General features: G+C 58.2%; 2 protein-coding genes across 5 annotated transcripts in view; both read left to right on the forward strand.

Moving 5' to 3' along the window:
• Nucleotides 1-7,965, forward strand: part of ATP6V0A1 (ATPase H+ transporting V0 subunit a1) — a 30,798-nt gene extending 22,833 nt beyond the window's left edge. For all 4 annotated transcript variants that reach the window (XM_050911900.1, XM_050911902.1, XM_050911903.1 and 1 more), the window contains 2 exons: nucleotides 84-255; nucleotides 6,203-7,965. In XM_050911900.1, the coding sequence (XP_050767857.1) occupies nucleotides 84-255; nucleotides 6,203-6,296 (266 nt within the window). In that variant the 3' untranslated portion in view covers nucleotides 6,297-7,965. The remainder of the gene's footprint in view (nucleotides 1-83; nucleotides 256-6,202) is intronic.
• A 2,495-nt stretch (nucleotides 7,966-10,460) lies between these two features.
• Nucleotides 10,461-14,491, forward strand: NAGLU (N-acetyl-alpha-glucosaminidase). Its single transcript, XM_050911727.1, has 6 exons — nucleotides 10,461-10,870; nucleotides 11,062-11,209; nucleotides 11,293-11,439; nucleotides 11,643-11,728; nucleotides 11,988-12,244; nucleotides 12,494-14,491. Exons 1-6 carry the CDS (start codon nucleotides 10,461-10,463, stop codon nucleotides 13,708-13,710), a joined length of 2,265 nt encoding a protein of 754 aa, XP_050767684.1. The 3' UTR covers nucleotides 13,711-14,491.
• The last annotated feature ends 234 nt before the right edge of the window (nucleotides 14,492-14,725 follow it).

Raw genomic sequence — 14,725 nt, forward strand, 5'->3', positions numbered from 1 at the left:
TTGCTTTATAAGTAAACTGTAACAACCCTCCATTCTTGCTGAATGCTCTGAAATGAGCCCTCTTCTCCCCTTTCTCCTGGCAGAGCTCTCGGAGGTGCTCTGGACCATGGTGATCCACATTGGCCTCAGCGTGAGGAGTCTGGGTGGAGGCTTTGGCCTCTTCTTCATATTTGCTGCTTTCGCTACCCTGACAGTAGCAATTCTTCTGGTCATGGAGGGGCTGTCTGCTTTTCTCCATGCTCTTCGCTTGCACTGGTGAGTTCTTGGAAACATGCAGAAACTTCAAAGCTCTTCATAGCAAGAAAATTGATGTCACTTGGACTATGCAGAACTGCCATCTTCTAGAAAATTGTATTGACCCTTACCCAGGAAAGCTCAGGCTGTAAAATTGGGGCAGTGGATAATATTGAGCCAAGATCCGCAGTGTTCAGAAGTGCTGGAGTACCACAAATCTACCTAAACATCTAAATGTCCTACAGCAAATGTGCTCTGACAGCAGAAAGTCTTTAAAAGGGTCAGAGATTTCAGTCTTGTTTCCAGTGATACACCGCTCTCTCCTGATTGTATGCATAAAAGTTGCTTAAAAATTGTGGAGAGTAACTGACCTCTGCTTAAAAATAAATTAGACTAAAGCTTTGTGAATAGTGGGATGGGAAGGTTGTGCTAGATGGATGAGCGTGCTTGTGGCTTTCAGTAGGACTTTCTTGTTCTGTCTTTTGTCTTTTGCCTGGTTCTAATGTTTGTTTTCCGTAGTGTGCAATAGCTACTGACTGCAGTTTCCATCACGTGGTCTTGCTGGTCTTCATAAGACCTTGCATTGAACAGGGGCAGCTTTGCCTGTCTGCCCTTTGGGGTGCTGTGGAATGGTAGCTATTTCTTGCTGGTCTTGCTTATTGGCAGATGCTTTTGTAGCCCCTTTCCCATGATTATTAAGCTCCTGTGTGTGCAGGCAGCCAGTAAACAAGAAGGAATTACTCACTAGAGTGCTCATCACTTTCTCTGCACCCAAGTATGGAAGGTATTCAAGAGCTTTCTCTAATCCGTATTTAAGAGTGTTCACTGTTCCACTTCAGATTCTCTGGTTAGTGCACTGGTGGGATCAAAGGAGCAATGTGGGAGTGGGTTTTGCTCACCTAGGGTTCTCTTCAGCCTAAAGTGCAGGAGAGTACGTCTGTGCCCCTGTAGAGTTCAGGTCGCTGCCATCTCTTAAGGTGGCTTCTTTTCTGGTAGATCAGACCTTCAAGTGAGGTCCCATGAAGTTCACAAGGAATATTCTGTCTTGCTTAAATGGAAGAAAAGGTTGTGAGCACTTTTTAAAAGTAGTTCTGTAAGTGAAAAAGGAAGCCAGTGCCTTTAAAAAGAAAGAAAATCAGCCTTTTTGCACATTTCCCCTGCTTCTGGGGAAGGAAAACTTTGTCCTTTTGCCCTCTCCGTTGGCAGCCTGCGGGGTGCGGGCTGGAGTGTCCTGGAGTGCCTGGGTCTCTGTAGCTCAAGTGAGCTGAGCTTCACCCAGGGGTTCGGAGGTGTAGCCATCTTGTGCCGAGGGAGTCCGTGGGGGGGCCGCTGCTGAAAATGGCTGCTGGATGGTGCTTCTGTTTTTCCTGGCATCCAGCCTAGAAATCTTCATACCAGTCACTTGAGAACTTCTTGCTGACTGGCTGGTGTTTCCACATCCTCATCCTGCTGTCACTGTACTACGCCGTTGCATCAGTGTGAAAGAAGGAGCTCTGCAAACCCTGCCTGGTATTATTGCTAGCAGTCCAAGAAGAGCAGAGAGTAAGCAGTACTCTGACTCCCTGTGTGGTGGGTTTGATCTGCAATTGCTTGTGAATTAGTGGATTTTCAAAGTCTTGCTTCTCTGGACTGCAGTGCTGCGTGGCACATTTCTGAACAATAGCAGATGAGCAGTTCTGAACGGCTTTTCTTCTTGGCAGGCTCTGTGTTTTCTTTTTTACCCAAAGGGATGGGCTAAGATAAGAAAGCATGTTTTTCTGGAGATACCTGTCTTGTGTTAATAACCACAAACTGCAGTTACGGATACCACTCACAGAGCACCTGGAACAAGCGTGAACTGGAGGTTGCAGTTCAGCCAAGAGCTAGCTTTTCACATTGCCAGGCTATCTCTGAAGGGTGATTAAAAAATTGTCTGGAAATGTGTCAAGGGAAGAGGCATGTCACTGAAATGGCAAGCAAACAGAGAAACCCAGCTGGGCAATAGCAGTAAGCACATGGATCGTTGCTGCCGTGCAGACCAGGGCAGGGCACTTGCTGGGGAGCTGCAGAACTGAAGCTCTTGATGAAGTCATATTTTCCCTGAACATATGTTTCAAACTTGTAAAACTTTAATCTACATTCTCTAAGAGAAAATCTGTTCAATCTTAGAGCCTGAAAAGCAAGTTTAAGGCAATATTTCAGACTGCAAGTCATCTGCTGAAATTGTTTTGGGTTTGTTGGATTTTCGTTATCACAGCGGACAGGAAGGCACCTGCAGTTGTTCAAAAGAACATACTGTTAACATTCCTTGTTGCTTCTGAACGCGAAATCAGGATGTTTCCAATGGTAGGTGTTCCCTTTTTAGAAGGAGGGAAGGGGGGGGTCAAATACAGCTGTCCTGGGAGGAGCAGATCGGATTTTCTGGCTGTGGGAGAAGAGTCACCTATCAGGAATTCTGAAGGTGTGGGTGGTTCAGCCTTCCTGGAAAGGAGGAGGAATTTAGCATGTGTCTTACTGGTGGGAAAAAAAAGCACAGATTGTTCCATGTGCTCTGCCTATCAGTCCCAAATGAGGAAGATTTATTTTGTGCTTTTTCAGAAAGTATGCGTTCTTTCAGCAGGCTGGGTTTTTCTGGGGTGGAGGAAGCACGCCGAGTGCTGCCAAGATTGCAGGCATGTTATCAGAGGTCTGCTGGAGCCCGGTAGCTGTCTGAGCTATACCCCATGGTCTGCTGTTAACTCCTTGTACTGTAACATGACTGTTCTGAAATATTTTACCTTTCTATTTGCTTTTCAGTAATATAGTTTGACATGAATGTTTAGATTAAAGTAGCTTACCTTTTTTTAAGCTAGTCAGCTCTTCTAATGTGAGCAAACATAGACTTTGCCCAGAAGAAGTTTGTAACTGGATTCAAAGTAGGGTCCCAACATCATGGGTTGATGCAGGCATACAGTTTCAGTGGAGCTGTTTTCCTGTGTAAAGCAGTATTTTAGGCTGTTTTAGGCCTGATTTGGAACCAGAAGCTATTCTCCCTAGAATAAGCCCCAAGACCAGGCCACAGCTAGAAAGAATGGATAGCAGTAGGCATAATACAAAGCAAATCAGGTTAATTCAGAGCAGTGAAGTGGTGTTTGTATTGCTCTGTAGGAGAGGTTGGTGTTAAATGAGCGTTGTGATGTAGGGGGTTCAGTTCCAGAGTTTAGAGCAGGCAAACCACGTTGTTCAGACTTGGCCCTGGTTACCCAAGTGTCTCTCAACCAGTCTCCTACCCCTCAGTCCATGTCCATCGGTGTGAAGAGCACGGGTCCTGGCCATACGTGACTATAGATTTGGCAAACACGGAGAACCGTGTTCGTCTGCTCTTGCTAAAGGTTTTAGTCTGTTCTCTCCCTCAGGTGTAGCATCAGCAGCTTCCCTGGCAGGTGTGTGCGCGTCAACGTGGCCATACTTGAGACAGACATAAACGTGATTTTTCTTTATCGTGGGTTGCCTGAGCTGTTTGCCACTGGTCCATAAACATCCTCAGAATGAGCTCAGCCCCTTGGCGGCAGTGAAATGGATCCGAAGCAGTGCTCTCAACCGTGCAGCGTTAGGGGCAGCTGAAGGCAAGGAGCTCACGCGATGTCTGTTTTGTTCTGAACGGCAAAGTTGTAGAGCACTGTGGGTCTGCGCAGGGACACCAAAATAGATTTCAAACACAACGAATGTGGTCAACCTCAAACAACCGTGCAGAATAAATAAAAAGCAGCAATTATGCGGCGCTTCGCGGACGGCTGTTCTCGGCTGTAAACTGAGAATGGCCAGGCACACCCTCCTCTGCCCGGGCAGAGCTCCTGGCCCGCTGCCACCCACGGGGGAGTGCTGCTTTCCGAGAGGCGTGGGTGTGCTGGAGTTGTGTCCCGCTTGCGATCCAGCGAGCGGCAGTGGGAGCGGTGAAGCCCAGCTCCCCACCCGCTTGCCAGAATTTTATTTTTCTTTGTAAAGGTCATGAGCCAGAGCTTGTCTTCAGTGTGACCGTAAGAGCACGCTACTGCTCTAAAAGGCAGTCTCCTGTAAGCGCAGGACAGAATGACCCACGGTGCCGCATACGAAACTGCTGTCCTTTTTGGGAAAGAGTGGCTGCAACGATCTCTACACAAACACCCCCGTCGCTTTCTGACTGTAAGGTGCGCTGTAGGCTGCCTCTTCGAGGTGCGCTCTGAATCGCAGCCGACCCCAGGCGTTGGCACGCGCCTTTAAGAACACAAATACCAAGTAGGAGTTTGCACTTGCACTAAATGAAAGTTAGGGTTCCTGTTCAACAACTGTCTCTGCAGTTGCTTCCCATGGGACTGTGAGCCGCCTAGTTTTCTAGGCGGTGTGGGTACTCTATGACTCTGTCGGGTTGGAAAATCCACATAACTACATCCAACAAACACTTAAGCTAATTATTAATACAAAAAAGCTGAAGAGTGGGTTTTCTTTAACGCTGACTGCCAGAAAGCTTTCTAGTCTGTTTATTTGCAGTGCAGTGCTGAATGTCTCGTAAATTCTTCTTCAGAACTTGGTCACTAATGGGAGACACACAGTGCGAAGTTTAGCAGCAGCCAGTGATCCTGGAAACAGCAGTGTGTCATACTAAAAAAGGACCTTGGATTCTGGGTGTTCCTGTAGACAATTGCAGAAAAAACCCACACAGAACGTTTAAGCCATGATTATTTGGTTAAATAAACTTTTTCACTAGTTCCCTAACCTTGCAACAGCCTCTCCTTGAGCTTCAGGCATCCAGTTGTGCCCAGTTGTAACTGAGTGTGTCCAAAAGGAGCTTTCAGATGTCAGGGCCAGCTGGAACAGTTAATCATCAGGGTTAAAATTTCATTTACAGTGGGTTCTGTGTGACTCAGATACCCAACCCTCTGCCCCTTATTTCCCTTTGCTTACAGAATAGTTACTTAGTCACAGGATACTTGTGGAGATTATCAGGGTTCCTGAAAAACTGGACCGTGTTGGCAAGGAGCCCTTCCTCCCACACGGAAAATCCTGCTCATCCTAGGGATTCCTCTGCAGGGAAGTCTCTGTATCTGCATGAACAGGCAGCAGAAGATGGAGCAGAAAGCTGTTTTTCTGAACGTTTCGCTCCTGAGCTCTGTTGGGAAATCACTTTTTGCCAGCTGAAATGCCAGCAGCTCTGGAGTTTGCCGTGATTCCTGATTTGGAAAAAAAATAATTTAAGTCTGCCTTTTTGTGCTTCATAAAAATACTTCTGAATTGTGTTAAATTGCTCTACAATTTGCTGTCCCTTGATTCCTACAGCGACTTCGGGTTTTTTTAGTGGATCACGCAATGGAAAGTGTTTCTCATGAGGCTCATGAAACACTGTGCTTGTTTTTACTGTGAATCACGGGATTATTTTTTCTTTCCCTATTTGGCTGTTGCTGACCATTGGACAGTTCTCTAGAATAATTCTTTTTTTATACTGAGTTTATTAGGGGAAGCAGGCAAACAAGGCTAAGTTAATGTTCAGCTGGAGACAACAGGCACATCTCTACCTCAGCAGCAGTAGTCATGTGGGGATAAACCAAATATGCTTAAGTAAATAAACAGAAGTAGCTGATGGAGGAAGTCTGAGCACAGCATCACGTGGTTGAGGTTTGTTCTAACTAAAATGTGAACTTTAGTAATGAGATCTTATAGCAAATGCTCTGTGCTCCTAGGCGCTTCTAAGTGATACCGCAGTTAGGGAGTTCATCCTATTGTTGTTGCCCTTTTATTGCCCCTGGGGGTGGTGGCGAAGTACCTGGACAGTTCTCCTCTGCTCTGCTACAGAAACATCAAACAAAAATGTGGGATCTGTGCCAAAAGATACGCTACATTATAATACCACTATTTCTCTTTAAAGCTTTATTTTTTTGTAGTCAATAATCATACTTCTAATGGAGTTCTTGCTAATTGCTAACTCATATCTGAGAGCTGCCTTTTTAATGAACACTCACTCTTCCCTCTCTTGCAGGATCGAGTTCCAGAACAAGTTCTACACTGGCACTGGATTCAAGTTTCTCCCTTTCTCCTTTGATACCATCCGTGAGGGGAGGTTTGACGATTAAAGATCCCTCTGCTCAAGCAGTGTTAAACGTCGTGTGTTTATGGCTAGCCCTCTCCCGTGTGTCTGAGTTGCATGTAATCCTCCCATAGTGAAAATAACTTATTGCAGCACCCTCGAGTGTTACCATGGCGTTCCAAAGCCAAGAGCTTTGATATTCTCGGGTAATGAGTGACACTGGATCAAAGAAACTTTTTGTTCCTCAAGTTTACCACTGAAGATACTAAGTGCATGAAGTGTCTGAGTTTGGTGTGTAATAGTGTACTTCTCGTGTTGTGAATTCCCTGGCAGGCTTATCAGGGCGGTTTGAGAGAAATGCAGCTATGGCTGAGCGGGCATACAAGCACATGGAGAAAAGGCGTAACAACTTCAGCTTGCACAAAGCTTGCTGCTTGGGAAGAGATTTTTTTTTTTTTTAAGAAAGTTTTACATGTGGATCCTATGTATCTCTGGCTCTGATTAAACAAACTATGAGCAGCGGGCAGCTGACAATCCAGGGCGTGCTTCTCCTACCTCCAGGGCTTCCACGTGGGCCATGTTTCAATCTGACAAAAACAATGTCCCATCCCATGCAGGGATTCAGCTCCTTGAACTCTGGCTGGGGCTTGAGGAGCCGATGTGAAGGGGTAGGACTCAGCCTCAGCTAAGTGTGTGGTGGCTCTCTGTTTGCTCTAGTGATGGGGAAATGCCTTGTCCTTGCCAGAAAGGCGGTTCCTTTCCTCCCTGGAGAAGAGGCGCTCCTTTAACTGTGCACCTGCACACTCCTATCCCAGGCAAAGCCCTGTGTCCGGCAGCGAAGGCCCGTTCCGCCTCTTGTTTCTGGAGGCAGAGGTGGGAACGGGGGGCTCAGGCGCAGGGGGCTTGGCTGCCTTGCTGTGGCCTGGGGCGAGATGGCGGAGGGACAGGCTGCGGCGCAAACTGTCACCTCGGGTACTGACCACTGGCAGTGGAACGTCGTGGGTTTCTTGTGTAAAGACAAAGCCCTGAGGCTGCAAAGCCCTAGAGGCACATCCAGATAATGCCCGTGCAGACTTGGCATCAGTGGAGGCAGCTTTTGCAAAGGTGGAGGTACTACTGATGTATGTTGTCATGTATGCTCTGGGTCTGAGGAGCCCTTTAAGGGAGAACAGAGGCTGAGTCTTGCCAAAATAGTCCCATGGCAGTGGCGTCTCGGCGGTATTTCCCCGGGGTAGCTGTTGCTTTTTCTCCTGTGCAAGATGTGAATAATTTCTTGCCCTCCTCAACCTGATGTAGCTGTAGGAGCAGGGGCGGGGGGTGTGTGTTAGTGCTGTGTGTTAATTGTTGTCTTTAATTCTCACAGTGGATCTGAAGTATTTGTGTATGAACAGATTAGAACAATAACGAGAATCATTGTAACCTGGAATTGAGGAGGAAATGCCACGTGGTGCAGGGCTGTTAAAAATTACGTGAGAAAGGCGCATGTGCACTGCACGCTGCAACGGGTGCATGCACGGAGCACGGGGATCCTTGTGCTGTGCGTGGGCATCTTCTGGGTAATCGTTGTGTTTACAGGTAGACTCGGGTGTATGTTTACAGTGGTGTTTGCAGAACAAAAGATGAAATCAAAACGTGTCTGCAGGTGGAGCAGTGACACCAGTCCTGCTGCCCGGGTGAAATGCATTGCTGATTGTCACTGTATAAATTAAACTAACTGCACAACAAGCGGTGTGGCCTCTTTTCTGCTTCCCCTGCGCTCTCTGAAGGGGGTCCCGGGCAGCCCCTCTTCCCTGTCCAACACTGGGCAGAGCCCCGAAAGCCGCGGGGGGAGCTGGGACCTTCAGCTTTCCTGCCTTGGGATCCTGTCACCTTGATGGCCAGTACGATGGGGTGGGCAGAGCTGGTTTGTAAAATGAGACCAGCGTGACCGTGCTTGGGCTGAAATGTCTCTGCGCTTATCAAGCCCCGGCTGACATCCTGAGCGAAGGCTGGCCGAGGCCGAGCAGGGGCCGTTTTGTCCTGGAGCCTCCTGCCTGCCCAGATAAACCCGTTAACTGAGTGAAATGAGCGGTTACACAGGAGGGAAAACTAAGGCTTGATTAAACCTGGGTGTTGTGGATGCCCTTTGACGGGGACGGGGGCAAACGTGCTCTGCCTGCTCAGGGCTGCTGCCCTGCTCCCGGCCCCCCCAAGCCGCAGGGCCTCCCCCCGCAGGGATCCGCTCCCCAGCCGGGAGGGACGTGTTTACTCAGGCCTTTCCTGCAGGGCCTGGAGCTGCCTGAGGGGGTTTTTCCACATGTGCGGGAGGAGCGGAAGGGAGGGTTCTGGGGGGGGTTGGCAATTGTGTTTTTGAGGTTGTTGCAGCCTGGCGTGTTTCCCGTCTCCTAATGTCTCTGGGAGGGCGAGGAGCCGGTCTGTGCTGCCCCTGCAGCCGGAGGGTGCCTGCCCCTTGTCCTCCCGCACCCCTCAGATGAGGAGACGGATCCCCCGCTGCTGCCGGTGCCAGCTGTGTCCAGGGGATGCTCTCCCCTTTCACCCGTTCTCCTGCTCTCTTGCATCACTCCCGTGTGCAATCGCAGTATTTCTGCCCGTTTCCATGGCTCTGCTTGGCCGCTTTCACGGCTCTGGGGCCATGCGGGCAGCCCTTGCTGCTGGCTGGCAGGGCAGGAGCCCCCGGCCCCCTCCGCAGGCTGTGCCGGGGAGGCGGGGGGGAGCCTCGGCCCCGCTGCGGAGCAGCCCTGAGCTCGTCCTTCCCTTCTGCACAAAAGGAGGTGGCAGGGCCGTCCGTCGCAGCCAGGCTCTGTCCTGGGAAGTGCCCACGAGGCACTCCTGGAGCTGGGAGAGACCCTGCACAACCTGGGCAAACTCTTGCCCTGGCTCCCTGGAGGGGATCACGTTTGTGCCCCCCCAGCAGCTCTGTGCGGAGGCCCAGCGGTGCTGTGGGACCTCTCCCAGCTGCCATTGTTCGCCATTGCCCTGGCTGGGGTCCCGCTGGCACCCGCTCTGCCTGCCCTGTGCCCCCGCAGGCAGCACGGCCTGCCCTGCCCGTACGTTACCTGCCTTCACTGATGGAGGCCGAGCTGACGCAGGGCCCGTCTGCCGGGGCAGCCCCTGCTGCACCCACGCTGGGGCCCGAGGGTGCCAAACAGCTGCTGGGTGCGATGGCCGCGGTTGTGCAGCGGGGCTGGGGTGCAGCCTCCCCTCGGGGTTCCTCCCCCGCCTCCCGGGGGTGTGCGCCCACCCGCCTCCCCCGGCGGCAAGGGCTGGGCCCCTCAGGGCGCGGAGCACCCACCTGCCTGTGCCCCGGGGCGCGGGGGCTTAGGCCGGGCCCCGGGTTGCTCTGGAGGCTGCCGGGGGCAGCCGGGCCTCCCCCCCCCCCCCGCCCCAGGGCACCGGCTGCGGCCCCGGGGGCCCGGCGGGGTCCCCGCTGCCCGGTCTCGCAGCGCCCCCTTCAGCCCGGAGCCGCCCCGGCCCGGGGGCTGCGGGGGACCGGCGGGGCTGAGCCGGCCCCGGTGGGCGCAGCCCCGGGAGCGGCCCCGCGGCCCCGGAGCGGGTTATCGGTCGATCCCGGGAGCCCGGAGCCGGGCAGCACCGCTCCCCCGGGCTGGCGGATGCTCCGGGACCGCCGCGGCCCGGTTCGCCCCGCGGGTGCGGAGCCGTCGCGGGTGGAAAACGCGATATGAAAACAGCCCGGAGGCACCGGTGCCAACTCCGGCGCTGCCCGGCCCCTGCGCCCCGGCCCGGCCCGGCCGGGCAGCCCCGGCGGCTCCTGCTCCCGCGAGGGGTCCCGCTGCCCCGGGCAGGAGCAGGAGCTGCAGCCCCGGCCCCGCCAGCCCGCCCGGCCCCTGCCCGGGCACCCAGAGCGGGCGGGGAAGGGACCGCGGTGGTCCCGGGGCACAGGCAGCGCCTGCCTCCAGCCCCTGCCCGTCCAGGCTGCCAGGACCAGCCCTGCCTGCTGCTGCTCTGCCTGCTGCATCCCGGCCCTGTACCTCCCTGTGTCTCCTCCGCTCCGAGGGGCCGGGACCCGCCCGCGGAACCAGCCCCGCCCCGCCCCGCCCCCGTACCGGTACCGGCTCGTCCCCGCCCACCGCCGGTTCCGCCCCGGCCCCCGCCGGTTCCGCCCCGGCCGGCCCCGCCCACCGCCGGCCCCCGATCGGCGGCCGGCGGCGCGGATTGGCGGAGCGCGGCGGCGCTGGGGCAGGGAGCGGCGATGGCGGCGCGGCGGGGGCCGGGGCCGGGGCCGGGGCCGGGGCTGGTACTGGCGCTGCTGCTGGCGCTGGCGCCGGCGGCGCCGCGGGCGGGCGCGGGGGACGCGCGGCAGGAGGCGGCGGTGCGGGCGCTGGCGCGGCGCCTGCTGGGCCCGCGGGCCGCCGCCGTGGCGCTGTCGGTGGAGGCGGCGCTGGCGGCGGGCGGACCCGACACCTACCGGCTGCGCTCGCCGCCCGGCGCCGCCGTGGCCGTGGCCGTGACGGGCTCCAGCGGCGTGGCGGCGGCCGCCGGCCTGTACCGCTACCTGCGCGACTTCTGCGGCTGCCACCTCTCCTGGTCCGGGGCGCAGCTCCGCCTGCCCGACCCGCTGCCGCGGCTGCGGGCCGAGATCCGCGCCTCCGCCCCCGGCAGGTAACGGGACCGCGGGGGGCCGCCGGGGCCGTCCCGTCCCGCGGGGGCGGGCTGGGCTCCGGGCGCGGGGCCGGGCGCTGCTCACGCCTCGTTAGCCCCGGACAAGGCGCCCTTACGTAACGGGAACGGGAACGGAACGGGCCGGGAATGGGGGGGCCCAGCCCGCAGCCTCCCGCCTGCTCCCCCCCCAGGTACCGCTACTACCAGAACGCCTGCACCCAGAGCTACTCCTTCGCCTGGTGGGACTGGGCGCGCTGGGAGCGGGAGATCGACTGGATGGCGCTCAGCGGCATCAACCTGGCGCCAGCCTTCGTGGGGCAGGAGGCGGCCTGGCAGCGGGTTGAGTATCGGGGCCCGCGGGACCGGGCAGGGCAGTGGGGCGGCCGCGGGGCCGGCTGAGCCTCCTCCGCCGCCCCGCACAGGTGTACCGCTCCCTGGGGCTGAACCAGTCGGAGATCGACGCGTACTTCACGGGGCCGGCGTTCCTGGCCTGGAACCGGATGGGGAACCTCCACGGCTGGGCAGGGCCGCTGCCGCCAGCCTGGCACCTCAAACAGCTTTACCTGCAGGTACCGGGGGCACCAGGGCTGCCCGTTCACCCGCCCGGGGCAGACCCATGCGACCCCTTGCCCTGGTCCTCCAGGCTGACACCATGCTGACGGAGGCTTGGAGGCCGCCACTCCCTTCCCCAAGCTCCAGCAGTGCCTGGGGGCCCCTCCTGGGGAGGTGGGGGCTCCTCTCCCCCTGCTCCCTCCCTCCTTCTCTCTCCCAGTACCGGATCGTGGAGAGGATGCGCTCGCTGGGGATGATCACGGTGCTGCCGGCCTTCGCAGGCCACGTGCCCCAGGGAATTCTTCGGTAGGCGCAGCCCCACGTGCTCACAGACCCCACAGGGCAGATCAGCCCTGGCTGCAGCTTCCCCCCGCAGTGTGTCAGCCCTGGGCCCTTCCCGGGGTCCCACCTCTGGCCTGTGCCGGCTGTGCGGGGCGATCCTGGGGCTGACACAGCTCCCGGCCCTCCTGTGCCCACGCCGGCTTCCCCAGGAGGCTGCCCTGTCCCCGCAGGGGCACGGTGGCCCTGTCCTGCTCCTGATCTCCATCTCTGCCCTCCGGCACAGGGTTTTCCCGCACGTGAATGCCACTCGCCTTGGGGGCTGGAGCCACTTTGACTGCACCTACTCGTGTACCTACCTGCTGGACCCAGAGGACCCCATGTTCCAGGTGATCGGGACCCTCTTCCTGAAGGAGCTGATCAAGGAGTTCGGCACAGACCACATCTATAGTGCTGACACCTTCAACGAGATGACCCCCCTCTTCTCTGACCCTGCCTACCTCTCGAGGGTCAGCAACGCCGTCTTCAGATCGATGACAGGAGGTGGGTCAGCGTGCGGTGCTGGCCCGGTCGCGGGGCTCTAGGTGGGGATAGCTGGGGGCCAGGGGGGGAAGGCGGCTGTGGGCCCCCCACGAGCACTGAGCTGCTTGTGCTCAGCAGACCCTGTTGGTGCCAGACCCTCAAAGCCCCCTCTAAGAGGGGCAGTCGGTGGCCCCAGGGCCTCGCAGGACGCCCACTGCGCCTGCAGGGCCTGCCTGGAGGGGACCTCACCCCGTGCCTCTCTGTCCCCAGCCGACCCCGAGGCGCTGTGGCTGATGCAGGGCTGGCTCTTCCAGCACCAGCCGGACTTCTGGCAGCCGGCGCAGGTGCGGGCCCTGCTGCGCGGCGTGCCCCTCGGCAGGATGATCGTTCTCGACCTCTTTGCCGAGTCCAAGCCCGTCTACCAGTGGACGGAGTCCTTCTACGGGCAACCCTTCATCTGGTGCATGCTGCACAACTTCGGGGGCAATCACGGCCTCTTCGGCACCGTGGAGGCTATCAACCACGGCCCCTTCGCGGCTCGCCGCTTCCCCAACTCCACCATGGTGGGCACCGGGCTGGTGCCCGAGGGCATCGAGCAGAACGACATGGTGTACGAGCTGATGAATGAGCTGGGCTGGCGCCAGGAGCCCCTCGACCTCCCCAGCTGGGTGACCCGCTATGCCGAGCGCCGCTACGGCGCCCCAAATGCCGCCGCAGCCAGCGCCTGGCGGCTGCTCCTCCGCAGCGTGTACAACTGCACTGGCGTCTGCGTCAACCACAACCGCAGCCCGCTGGTGCGCCGGCCCTCCCTGCGCATGGACACGGAGCTGTGGTACAACGCCAGCGACGTGTACGAGGCCTGGCGCCTGCTGCTGAGCGCCGGCGCGGCGCTGGGCTCCAGTCCCACCTTCCGCTACGACCTGGTGGACGTCACGCGGCAGGCGGCTCAGCAGCTGGTGAGCGACTACTACCTGAGCATCCGCCGGGCCTTCCAGAGCCACGCGCTGCCGGAGCTGCTGACGGCCGGCGGCGTGCTGGTCTATGACCTGCTGCCGGAGCTGGACAGCCTCCTCTCCAGCCACAGCCTCTTCCTGCTGGGCCGCTGGCTGGAGAGCGCCCGCGCCATGGCCACCAGTGACCGGGAGGCCGAGCAGTACGAGCTGAACACCCGGAACCAGGTGACGCTCTGGGGGCCCAGCGGGAACATCCTGGACTACGCCAACAAGCAGCTGGGGGGGCTGGTGCTGGACTACTACGGCGTGCGCTGGAGCCTCTTCGTCTCTGCCCTGGTGGAGAGCCTCAACTCGGGCAGCCCCTTCCACCAGGACCAGTTCAACCAGGCTGTCTTCCAGGTGGAGAGAGGCTTCGTCTACAACAAGAAGCGCTACCCGGCCGTGCCGGCTGGGGACACGCTGGAGATCTCCAGGAGGCTGTTCCTCAAATACTACCCCAGCGCCCTGCGGCGCAGCTGGGCTAGGCCGGCGTGACTTTGGGCCGTGCCTCCGGAGCCTTCCCGGGGAGGGAGGGCAGAGACCCCGCACCCTCCCGCATCCAGGCTCCCACAGTTCGGACCCTGACGGCTGTGTCCTGGCCATGCTGGAATGAAGGCGCAGAGCCCCGGTGGCCTCCCGCCGTTTCCCCGGCGTGGACAGGACGCGCCCCGAGGGGGGCTGGCAGCCGGATGGGGGGCAGGCTCTGCCCCAGGGACCCATCCTGCACCGTGCTCTGTGCTCAGCCCTGCCGGTCCCGCCTGGCTGCCCTGAGCCTGTGTCCCTGGGAAAGCTGGGCTGCCCCATGCGTGAGGCCGGAGGCAAGGGCTCTGCTGGCCCAGTGCTCCCAGCTGGAAGCTCGGCAGGAGCTGGGACTGTGCGGAGGGACAGGGCACACGTGTCCCTGCCACGGGGCCCTGGCTGGCTGGTGATGGCGGAGAAGCAGCCAGGGAGGTGGCAGCGGTGGGGGGGACAGAGCAGCCCCTGCCCCAGGGGAAGCGGGAAACTGGCCTCACCCCTGGTGTGGTCCTAGGCCTCCCTGTGCCGGGCGCTCCCTGCCCCATGGACCCCAGTGCCTGCGGGGACCCACCACTGCACGGCCCCGGCCACGCTTGGTGCCTTTTGTATCGAAAGAGACTTTGCGGAGTTTTCTGCGCTGTTGCTGGGGCCGCGCTCCCCAGGACAGTGTTTTCTAGGCCTTTCTCCCCCAGCTGGGGCTCAGGCAGAGCCCGGCTGCGGTGCTGCCAGCCTGCGGAGCAATTAAAGGCCTGACCGCTGAGCGCTCTTTTCTCCCGTGTGTGTCCGTCTCCTCTCCTCAGCGCGGGACTGGTGCGAAATGGGGGGCAGAGGAGCGGCGCTCGTCCCCCGAGCCTGCATAGCAGGAAAAACGCGCTGCCAGATGCGTGCCGGCAGCCGGGGTGCCTGGCACAGCACAGCGCGGTTGGTGCTGGCCCCAGCTGGTGCCAGCCCCCAGGATAGCGGCTCCCCTTGTGCCCCAGAGCCTCCTCCCGCG

The sequence above is a fragment of the Gymnogyps californianus genome, chromosome 28 (assembly GCF_018139145.2).
Source record: "Gymnogyps californianus isolate 813 chromosome 28, ASM1813914v2, whole genome shotgun sequence".
In the NCBI taxonomy this organism is placed as follows: domain Eukaryota; kingdom Metazoa; phylum Chordata; class Aves; order Accipitriformes; family Cathartidae; genus Gymnogyps; species Gymnogyps californianus.

Bases quoted from the DNA above. Each gene is read 5' to 3' on its own strand.
- NAGLU (XM_050911727.1), top strand. From the start codon at position 10,461: ATGGCGGCGCGGCGGGGGCCGGGGCCGGGGCCGGGGCCGGGGCTGGTA. The intron at 11,729-11,987 runs GTAGGCGCAGCC...CCTCCGGCACAG, and splicing joins GTGCCCCAGGGAATTCTTCG to GGTTTTCCCGCACGTGAATG. The intron at 12,245-12,493 runs GTGGGTCAGCGT...CTCTGTCCCCAG, and splicing joins CTTCAGATCGATGACAGGAG to CCGACCCCGAGGCGCTGTGG.